At 42.8% G+C, this 10,581-nt stretch overlaps 2 protein-coding genes across 2 annotated transcripts in view; one reads left to right on the forward strand and one right to left on the reverse strand.

Moving 5' to 3' along the window:
- cactin overlaps nt 1–5,475 on the reverse strand; it is a 6,379-nt gene extending 904 nt beyond the window's left edge. The window contains exons 1-9 of the mRNA XM_010792955.1: nt 5,122–5,475; nt 3,857–4,442; nt 3,657–3,752; nt 3,421–3,566; nt 3,152–3,314; nt 2,592–2,706; nt 956–1,148; nt 729–848; nt 270–598 (exon numbers count right to left, since the gene is read on the reverse strand). Of these exons, the coding sequence (XP_010791257.1) occupies nt 270–598; nt 729–848; nt 956–1,148; nt 2,592–2,706; nt 3,152–3,314; nt 3,421–3,566; nt 3,657–3,752; nt 3,857–4,442; nt 5,122–5,432 (2,059 nt within the window). The 5' untranslated portion in view covers nt 5,433–5,475. The remainder of the gene's footprint in view (nt 1–269; nt 599–728; nt 849–955; nt 1,149–2,591; nt 2,707–3,151; nt 3,315–3,420; nt 3,567–3,656; nt 3,753–3,856; nt 4,443–5,121) is intronic.
- A 639-nt stretch (nt 5,476–6,114) lies between these two features.
- cdc34b (cell division cycle 34 homolog (S. cerevisiae) b) lies at nt 6,115–10,336 on the forward strand. The gene is made up of 5 exons (XM_010792956.1): nt 6,115–6,883; nt 7,340–7,426; nt 7,565–7,662; nt 8,214–8,348; nt 8,472–10,336. The coding sequence occupies exons 1-5, from the start codon at nt 6,698–6,700 to the stop codon at nt 8,680–8,682; spliced, it is 717 nt and encodes a 238-aa protein (XP_010791258.1). The 5' UTR covers nt 6,115–6,697; the 3' UTR covers nt 8,683–10,336.
- Nucleotides 10,337–10,581: the final 245 nt, after the last annotated feature.

Below are 10,581 nucleotides of genomic sequence, written 5' to 3' on the forward strand. Positions count from 1 at the left end.
TAAAGTAATGAGCCTGTTTGGAAATTGTAAGAGGTAGAAAGTACAGGTATTTGTGTTAAACATGTGAGAAGTAAAAGTAACAAGTCGTCAGAAAAATAAGTAGTGGAGTAAAGTACCGATACCAGAAAAATGTACTTGAGTACAGTAACGAAGTATTTGTACTCCACTACTTCCCACCTCTGCATATAACGTATTTTGTGCAGCAAAAATGGTAGGTGCTGCTACATCTTCTGCAGGCATTAGTGCCCTGTGTGTTAATAATCTCATACCTGTGACTTGTAGCTGTTGTTGGCGTGCTAGCTCCAGCCTGGCTGTGTCCTCTTCTGCTGTGGTGGTGTGCGAGTCCAGCGGCAGCTCGGAGGACGTGAGCAGCGTGGGACTGTAGCGGCCCGAGTCGTACTCCGACTGGCTCTGCTGGATCAAATCCTCCTCCGTCAGCACGGCCTCCACTACCTCGCCCTCCTTCTCTTCGTCTTTCTTGTCGCCCTCATCTCCTCCTTCCTCATTTGGTTTGCCCGCACCGGATGTTGATGGACCTGCCTCCTCGTCATCCCCTTCGGTGTCTCTTTTGTTATTTTTGGTGGAGGATGAAGGGTCCCTTTTTTTTTTTTTTTTTTAAACACAGAAGCGAGAATTAACAGAAGTAAAAGTTAAAGCCCAGGTTACCTAAGCCGCCATGTCCCCAGGGAATCAGGATGTGTATCATGTGTTGTTTCAATATAACTTACTCATCACCGCTCCTCGCCTCCTCTTTGATGATGGGGAACAAAGGTTCACTTTCCACCCCCTGTTCCTGTTTCAGCTTGAACAGCTTCTGGCGCAGAACATCCTGATGTCGCTCTCTCAATCTATGACACACAATTGAATATTTACATTTTCAATTTCTCCACTGTTTATTCCGATAATGAGCTGTCCTTAGAATTTATAATGCAAGTACAACAGCAGAGATGTGTACCTTGCTCTGGCCAGATAGACTCTGACTTGCTGCAGCAGACTCTCCCAGTAACCGATATCAAGATTTGACCCTCCTGCCCGAATCTTGGTCTCGATGTTCAGGTGCAGCGCCTGCAGCTGGCTGTAGGTCTTTCCTTTGAACACCGTCTGGACATCAATGGTCACAGCTGTGTTGATGCCTTCACGACGATCACCTGAAAATAACAAAACATTGCATTGAAGATACAATAAATGTTGTTGGGCTTCTAGTACATACAAATCAGAGACAGCTATGAGTTGAATTATTTAGTGGCACGCGGGACCGTAACCAGTGGCACACTAGGAATAAGTGTGCAAAAATATTTTTATTGTATTTTCGAATCCAACGAGACCGCCGGCAGAGTGCGTCTCCCCCTGCAGAAGGAAGCCATGCATGCAACGCAGCGCAGAAGGATAACTTCTAGCCCAGCTCTCTTTAACTCCAGTCGACTTTCTGCTGCTTGCATTCATGGTGAAACGATCAGGGGTGTAGCGCACTTCACACATTGCAGTACCCATAAGGAGCTGTTTTGCGTGGCTGTGTCTTTAGTTGAAAACCCAGTGGAGATCTGCTCGTCTGTCATCGACAATAATATGCTACACAGGGGCAGACTGGCCAACTCTGTGTTCTGGAGAATCACACTACGTCCGGTCGCCAGCGGGCCGTTGACGACCAGGCTCGGTTTCGCTGACGGCCGGCACCGCCCTTTATTTATTTATTTAAATGTGTTTGAACGGCATCATGTAAGTTGCGCTGACAGGCGACAGAGGTCCAAAGCTTCCCCCCGTTGACAGTTAACGAGCGTCGAGCAAACAATCAGATATATATATATTTTTAACCACTCCCTCGACCCTACCCATCGGTGACGGAGTGAACTCCTTCTGTAGCCACACTCGCAGCTCAACGAGGCTCCCTCCTGTCAGATGGAGGACGCTGGGAGCGAGTAAATACAGCGGCAAGCTTTGGGACGGCCTCCCCTCTCTCCGGCAGAAACAGGAAATGCCGTAACTGTATGTAACAACGGTTTCAAATCAGCATCTCTTAGACAAAAAGTTTAAATGAATAACTCAAATAAAACTCTTTCATTGTGTTTCAAAGCTCTTTTAGTTTTAAACCTGATGTTTATAAGCTTCTTAGTTTTTGCAATAGTCTGTAAATAGCTATACACAACTTTATAATAAAATGCACACATTTACCTTTTTCTAGACTAAACACAGGTATGATCCTAAGTTAAAAACATATGAGGTTATCATGAGGTCGTTAACATCGCAGTTTATCAGTGGATGTTTGCTGGAACTACTTGTAAACAGCGTGTTTCCTGACGGACACACACAGCGTGACTCTGGTCAGGTAGAGACCGGTCTCAAGTCAGCACCGCTGCAGACTCGCTGTTTGAGGGCTTGATAGCCCACTCCCGCTCCACACTCGTTGCTTTGGAACAGTCCTCAATATGGCGGACCCTCCGCGTGGACGCGCAAACGGAGGGGTAGGGTGTAGGGGGCGTTTTGGGAATGGGCTTTCATATCAAAAAGGTTGCCGACCCATGATTTAGTCATAAAAACACTGCTGGAAACGGAGAAACTTTACATGTCACAGTAAAGCAGGGATTATTCTGTACCTGGTCCTTTCCCAGAGGCCTCCAGTTTTCTCAGTTTGCTGATCTCGTCCTCAGTGATAGTCGTCATGTCTCTCCAGAAGTCCACGTTCTTCCCTTGCTCCAACTCCATGTACACCTGCCAGCACAAAAACACTCAGTTATTACAAAGATGGAGCTATTTTAAAGTTGAAGCTTCTATTAAAACATGGCCTGTTACGCGAGCCATTTTTAGAGTCATCTGCGTGAGCTAAAACATTCCATTTACCCTTTGGGGGGGGGTTTATTGTTTAAACTCATCATGCTCAGTCTGTATTGCGACACATTTTGTATTGACAAATCATTTTCCACTTAGTTAAAAGTTACATTCAACTGTAAAAGTCAGATTGGATGACTAAAATGTTTTGGCACCCCTCAGTGGCAGATAAAGTAAAAAGACAGCAAGGAAATATATAACTCAGGGATACTATGATGAATCTGACATCTTTAAACATCTTGTTTTGTCCTTTCAAACCCCCAAATATTCATTATCAATATGATTGATGATGATACTTTTTCACTGGAATAGACCCATAACCACTCACCTTAATGTCCTCCAGCAGGTCATCCATGTCTGTGACCGTGAGCCCGTTGAGAAAGGTGTAGGGCTCGTGCATCTCAACCGCGAGATCGTCATCTTCTGCACTGATGTACTTCGCCAAAAGGTCGATAGGCTTGGCTCGACCATCTCGGATTCTGATCTTGGACCTGGACAGTGAATATAATTTTCCTATTAATAAACAGAACCATGACGAAAACACCCTGCACTAATACTATCAAAAAGGGATATACGGTATATTGAGCGCACACTGACCTCAGTTTGGCCTGGTGCAGATGGAAGTTGTCCTCCTGCTCGGCCCAGGTTTTGAAATGCTCGGCCTCCTTCTCTCTCTGCAGCATCTCCAGCTCCGTCTCTCTCATGGCCTTTTCTCGCTCCCGCTCCAGACGCAGCTGCTTTACCTGTATACACAAAGTTTGTATAAATAAGAAAATGGCTGATATTCAACACAACAATATAGTGCCATCAAATAAATACTCCACAGCTCATACCTTTTGCAGCTCTCTGCGATTCTCCTCCTGAATACATTTGTTTCTGTCTTTAAGGTCTTTATCTCCCAGGTGGCCAATGCCTTTCTTATCCAATGCCTGAAAGAAACACAACACATGAGTTACATTACTCAGAGCAAGGTGGACTGGAAGCTACATTTGAAATCTCCTTCCATGCCGTTAAAATCTTCTCTCTAACTCACCTTCTGCCATTTGAATGTGCCCAATAGGTTGTTGTCCCCAAAGGGATTGTCTGCGTTGGTGTAGCCCATGTACTCTTCACTCCAGCCCATCTTTTCTCTCCTTTTCTTCTCCTTTGCTTCCTTCTTCAACAGTCTCCTGGCTCTCTTCTCCTCTGGTGTCTCCAGAGCCTTCATCATCTCTGTCTGTTTTTTCTTATCTTCCTTTTCTCTGACTACACGGCCTCCACGATCAGACCCTGAGCTATCAGACGAGTCAGGTGAACTGGAGCGCTGCCTCCCTTTTTCTCTTTTACCCTTGCTACTCTTACTCTTCCCTGGCTCCCTGTCTTCACTCTTCTTCTTGCGCTCTAGGCTTTTGTGTTTGTCTCCTTTTCTTTCCCTGTCTCTGTCCGGCGCTTTCATTCTTCTGTCTCTGGCTGGACTCCCTCTCTCTGGACTACTCTGTCTTCTCCTTTCTCTGTCGCTGCTTTCCTCATGGGAGTCAGAGCTGGACTGGGACCTTTCCCTCCTTTTTTCTCGGGATGTTCCTCTGCGATTCTCCATTTCTTTTTCCTGCTTCCTCACTTTGGAATTGCCTGAATCAGAACTGAGAAAGAAAAAGGGATTGAGTACATTTTTGCTAGTGGACGATCCATAATGTGTTGGAGAGAAGGATTACATGTGTTTTTTTTACTCTTGCGAATGTGAGTGGGTTGAAATGAAACGGCAGACTTGTGAATTAGTGTTGTTTTTTCTCTAAACACTTTTAAAACCTAGATCCAGATGCAATTGCAAGTTAATTGCACAATGATATCTGTATACATGTCAGAGTGTAATAAAAATACGCCTGTTGATTTGCATAACTTTTAAAGTACCAATAACACAGTGGGAAACATCAAATCAAATGTTTTTTTTACAGCCCAATTTACACATTTGTCTCAGGGGCATATTACATCCTCTATCATTAGACCCTTGCAGGCCACACTGAAAAACTTCCACCCCCCCAAAAAAACAAATCACATTTAACTGGAGGGAAATAAATGAAACCCCTGAGCCACAGAGGACGAACAGGCGTGCAATAAATGTCATGCGTACATAGATTGGCTCAGGTCAATTTATTTGCCATTTAAACAAATACTTATTGGATTAACACGGGCAGTACTAATTCAACTCACTTTTGTATGAGGTAATGTCGTCACAAAGTGTTGTCTAGTGTTGGCTGGTTTGTATGTCTGTTTAGCGTTCAACAAGTGTTACGGCTCGATGATAACATTAACGTTGGTTACCTTGATGATCGACCTCTCGACTTGCTCCTGGTCTTGTTTGCTGGTCCTCTCCTCCTCTCGCCCTCTGAGCTGCTCCTGGAGCCACCTAGACGGTCCCTGTTTTGAGGCCGACGCCGACCTAGAGAGCCATCGCTGGAGTTCCTGCTGCCCGAGCGGCCCCGTCCTCGCGCGGCTCTTTTTGTTTCCACAGACCGACTGCGGCCTCTCCTTCCCTCCGGTGTGTGGGACCGGCTCACTCTGGATCTATTTCGTCGGTCTCTGCTTGGGCTTTTGGAGCTCGATCGGGACCGACGTCGTGATTTCGAACCCATCACGAACTTTCCGTCTATGCGGGGTCTGGAGTGCGCTCTGTCGCATAAATAAGAGGTAACAAAGAAAACCGTTTGCTCTCCTCACAGCGGGGTAGTATAGAGTGTTTTTTAAACATTTAATTAACTACATGGACATATGTGTCTGATTCTCTCACTTACAGTCATCATACAATTGCGGTAAATTGTTTGGTTTTAAAATGATTTGATCCGGCAGTAGGTAGCCAACTAAAGGGGTCTTTCTAAAAAATAATGGCGCACATTCTAGACGTCATGAGCATAGCTTGAGAAAATAAAATATGAATTAATACAAATGATCTAATTGAAGTTTTATGTTACATGGGACATCTTAAATATATTTAACATAATTTACATGTAATAAATTGTTAAAATACAGTGACATTAAAATTAGGTCAAAGCTGCTTTTCAGAAACAAACAACATTCGCGTTTTCGTGACGTCAGTCAACTGTCAAATGTAGTTGTCTTAATTCACTCTTAAATTAATAATTTAAAATAAAACTGCCATTGCTCATCCAATCACCCCTGGTTCATTTTGTATTCATAAAAACAAGTATTTGACCACGTCCTTGTGTGTCTTATTGTTTGCTTTAACGGTTAGAAGTAATGTTTACAGATGGTTCGTGGACTACAAATCCCAGACAACACAGAGCGCCATTGCCTGTGTGAAGGGGAGAGGAGACTCCTTTCAGAAACATTCTTCTTTACCCAGCTGTCTGTTGGGGCGATATTAACTGCATTTCTTACTGATGCCAGTAACATCTTTGTTTCCACGCATTTCAGAGCAATAATTTTGTTTTCTTTTTTAATCTCGCTCTAGTGACGAGTGTTACCTACTCGCACACTCGGTAAACTCGTCTTCAGCTGCTCCGTAAGGTACAGCTTGTTAGCTGGTTTACATTAGCCAGCAGCTACCAGTAGATTTACGGCTTATATCCGTGGCTGCGCTTCCAGGTAGATCAACTAAAGAGGCGCTGCTCAGCCACAATGGTTTGGTCATTTCACCAAATCCAGGGTAATGACATTGGTGAATAATTCATCTGATTTGAGGAAATATAAACGCAACCTTTGTTTGACAGCGCAACCCGTCTGCTTTGGCCTGTTTCATTGTCTGCGAACATCGAAAACAACCTAGTGTTTTGTTTTTTTCATTGTCAGTGGGTTGTTGGCCAACTCAGCCGTGTTCGTGTAAACACAGCAGTCAGCTGTTGACTTCAGATTTGACCACAGGCCAGCTATCTATTCCGGTATGGCACAACACGACCACTGTCATGTAGCTAGTTCACAGAAAGCACTCATGTTGGAGATGAAGAGCCTTCAGGAGGAGCCTGTGGAGGGATTCAAAATCACACTGGTGGACGAGGCTGATATGTACAACTGGGAAGTGGCCATTTTCGGACCCCCAAACACTCATTATGAAGGGGGGTATTTTAAGGTAAGAATTGTCCACCAACGTGGAACATTGTCTTTGTGGAATTAACAGGTCATTAAAACATTTACATATAGCACATACAAAAACACTTACAGTAGGAATTGTTAAAATAATACAACTTTATAGATAAATCGACAAACAAATTATAACTTCCCCACATCCATGACAGCAGCTCCAAGTTAAAATGCGGAAGGAACTCTTAAAAAGAAGAAAAAAACATATATTGACAACTGCCATTATTTCAGTTTTTAGCCCCAAGGAAGACCTACAGCAGTTGAAACCTTTTTTAATGATTTACCAACAACAGCAATAAAACCTTTTTAATAATAAATGTTTTTGTTTTGAATTTAGCACCTGAAACATCTATGATTTACCAACAGATATACACATGTCTTGCATTATATTGTAGTGATACTGTGCATTGTTACATGTAAATGACCTGCTGTGTATCCCTCTCAGGCTCGGATCAAGTTTCCCATCGACTACCCGTACTCTCCACCTGCCTTCCGCTTCCTCACCAAGATGTGGCACCCCAACATCTATGAGGTGACTTATCACATACCCTTATTCTGTTTTACAATCAAATGTGAAGCCATTTCATGTACTTGATCCCTATATTTAACATCTCTCTGTTGACGAATGATGCATCTTATAATAAAATGAGTTTATTTCCTCTGATTTTAGAATGGAGATGTGTGTATTTCTATATTGCACCCTCCAGTGGACGACCCGCAGAGCGGAGAGTTGCCTTCAGAGAGGTGGAATCCCACCCAGAATGTCCGGTTAGTACCTCCCCCATTACCTCTTTTCAAATGTCTCTCCTTTCTGGGATCCTCCCTTCCTTGTCTTCTCTCAACCACTTCACTGATTGACCTGACTCATACCCTTAGCACATGACATTTGTCTTCAGTGGAGTCTCTTCCGACGTTGAATACATATGGTGGTATTAAACATCTTGTAATGTGATCTGTTTTTGGTCAGTCCATACGTTAGGTGCCTATGTTATGTCATGTTCTTTTTTTGTGAAATATAAGTGGACTTACACAATGTGGAGGCATTACAACTCCATAAGTGCTTTATGGTGTATTTGTGTCCGCGCACTGTTCTTCCAAATAATGAATGGGGCAAAACAATTATAAAAAGCCTCTATCAGGAATTTCACCTTCACTGCCTAAAAGTAAACAATGTAAAAATAATGGAACCCCTAAAATTCTTACTCAGTCAGAAAAAAGGTCAATCCTTTATACATAATGCTATAATATTGGTTCAAATTACTACATCATTAATTTCTGGATGATGTATTTTTTTTACTCACATTTGTGTTCACTTCCAGGACAATTTTGCTGAGTGTGATCTCGCTGCTGAATGAACCCAACACCTTCTCTCCCGCTAACGTGGACGCCTCCGTCATGTACCGCAAATGGAGAGACAGCAAGGGCAAGGACAGAGAATATCAAGAGATCATCAGGTAAACAGACGTACTTTATTGGCGTCATTCACAGCGCTTTTATCACAAGAGCTGACTAAATTCCTTCCTTCTCTTCAAGTGTCAATCATCTTTACAGTATTTATTATTTTACTTCCCGCTCAGGAAACAGGTATTGGCCACCAAGGCAGAAGCAGAGCGTGACGGTGTGAAGGTGCCCACCACGCTGGCCGAGTACTGCGTCCGCACACGCGTCCCGGCCCCCGACGAAGGCTCTGACCTCTTCTATGACTATTACTATGACGACGACGATGTGGAGGGCGAGGACGGAGACTGCTGTTACGACGAAGATGACTCGGGAAACGAGGAGTCGTGACGTGCTTTTTGGGCCGCATCCTCAATTTAGCTGCGATACGCTACCCGTTTTTTCTGTCAGGGTTGCCAGAAATTCTCGGCCCACATTCAACCGAGAAAGATTTGAAGCTTCCCACTTCTAAACCAATGAAAAGAGCAGTTTTTCCTGAGCCTTTGAATTATTTTCTGAGGCGTTGCACCGTTGTGGAAGGGTCAGATCTGGTAGAATTTGCACCAGCACAAAAGTCACCAAGTTCTTCAGATATTATGAATTTCCATTATCACCTAAAACCTTATTTTGAGAGAATATCACTTAATCCTATTGAGTTGTTCAGTCCCATGTATAATATAAAGTATTGTGGGGTTAATACCACTTTTAACAATAGCAACATTTGCACTGGTGCAACTGCAAACACTTCCAAACTTTGCTCAGCCTGTCACTTCTCTCGTATATCTTTATTTCCCTAATTGTAAGTGATTGTTGCTCAGCAGTAGTTGGTCTCAGTGACTGACAGAAGATTGAGGACTTCAAGCAGCATTTTTGTACCGAATGATCTACTGCAAATTCATTAAAAAAAGATATTTCTGAGTTTCCCAATCTTGTTGCGCTTCAATCCGAGGGGATGTCACAGAGCGATGTTTCTTGAGCATGCCAGAACATCATCAGAAGCTTTTTGTCCCTTTTACCTATGGGTTGTTTACCTACGGGTTGTTTACCTACGTCACTATCCGTTATCAGCTTGGTGAAAAGAAATAGTCGAGTTGACTGAGGTCCCACAGAACTCTGTATCTGGAGGACCGGCTGGCGTCAGTTGGTCAAATCCTGATGTGAACCGTTTCGGTAACAAGAAATTGATATTTTGCTGTGTTTCTCCTGGTTACTGTTGGATGTGTTTCTGTGTCATTTTGAGTGTGGGGTTATGTTATTTGAAGTAGCTCAGATGTAAAAGTCGTTAAGGGACGTTTTTCAGGGGGGGGGGGCAGAACTAATTACTGATCTGAATTGTATTTCTCTTCAGGTTTTCTCTCTAAGAGGCCCGAGGGAGCCAAAGACGTAAAGCAGTGTAAAAGAAAGCCCAAAACATTTTCTGACTGTCTGTTGTATTCCTGTCTTTGCTCTCTTGCAGGCTTTGTTATGTAGTCTCTTTACTTTGTTTAGACATTATGGCTGCAAAACCTTTGCTTGAGATTTATTTATGTGATGAAATTATTAGGTTTGATTGGCAAAAAAAGCATATGTAAGAAATGTGTTTGTCAAAAGCTGTTGTTGCAGTATCATTCAAATTTCAAAATGCTTTTCACCCCCAGAAGTGTACTGTAGAGCAAAAAGGCTGCCGTGTTTTATTATTATTTCTATTTTTTGTTTCAGCTGAGAGTAGTTTTTATATGATTTTTAGAGTGCATGGGTCTCTGTGTGTATTTTTTCATCAGCAATATTGATTGTTTAATTTACTTAAAGTTCATACTGAATTTCTCAGGATAGTGAATTACATATAAAAAACTATACAATTTCCCTCTTTTAGGTGGTCTTCAGATTTGGTTTAAAGCTTCAGCAGGAACCATAACTGATATGCACATGTAGCTGTATAGGTGAACACAGTATTGTTTTATTCACCTGTGTTTATTTTTTCTTTTCGGCTATTTAAAACTGGAAAATAAAGATTTATTGGGAAAAATTTGCTTATTTATTGCTTTATTTGGATTAGTTGTTGCCTACTTCTAACATTAACTCTCTTAAAGGTCCCATGTCATGCCTTTCCGGTTATTACCCGTCCCCTTGTGTGCTATGTACCCTTTTTTTTTGCATGTAAAGGGTCTGCAAAGTCACAAACCCTCAAAGTACACCCTGTAGCGAGTAAAACTCTAACACAGAAAATACCTGTCTGTGCTGCCCAAGAACGCCTCGTTGGACGGTGGTGGA

The sequence above is a fragment of the Notothenia coriiceps genome, unplaced genomic scaffold, assembly GCF_000735185.1.
Source record: "Notothenia coriiceps isolate Sejong01 unplaced genomic scaffold, NC01 NC01_scaffold00036833, whole genome shotgun sequence".
Classification (NCBI taxonomy): domain Eukaryota; kingdom Metazoa; phylum Chordata; class Actinopteri; order Perciformes; family Nototheniidae; genus Notothenia; species Notothenia coriiceps.

What these genes read in the sequence shown, in the direction of transcription:
- cdc34b (XM_010792956.1), top strand. Translation starts at nt 6,698, where the DNA reads ATGGCACAACACGACCACTGTCATGTAGCTAGTTCACAGAAAGCACTC. An exon ending in ATGAAGGGGGGTATTTTAAG is followed by an intron (nt 6,884 to 7,339) that starts GTAAGAATTGTC and finishes TATCCCTCTCAG; the next exon opens with GCTCGGATCAAGTTTCCCAT. An exon ending in AATCCCACCCAGAATGTCCG is followed by an intron (nt 7,663 to 8,213) that starts GTTAGTACCTCC and finishes GTTCACTTCCAG; the next exon opens with GACAATTTTGCTGAGTGTGA.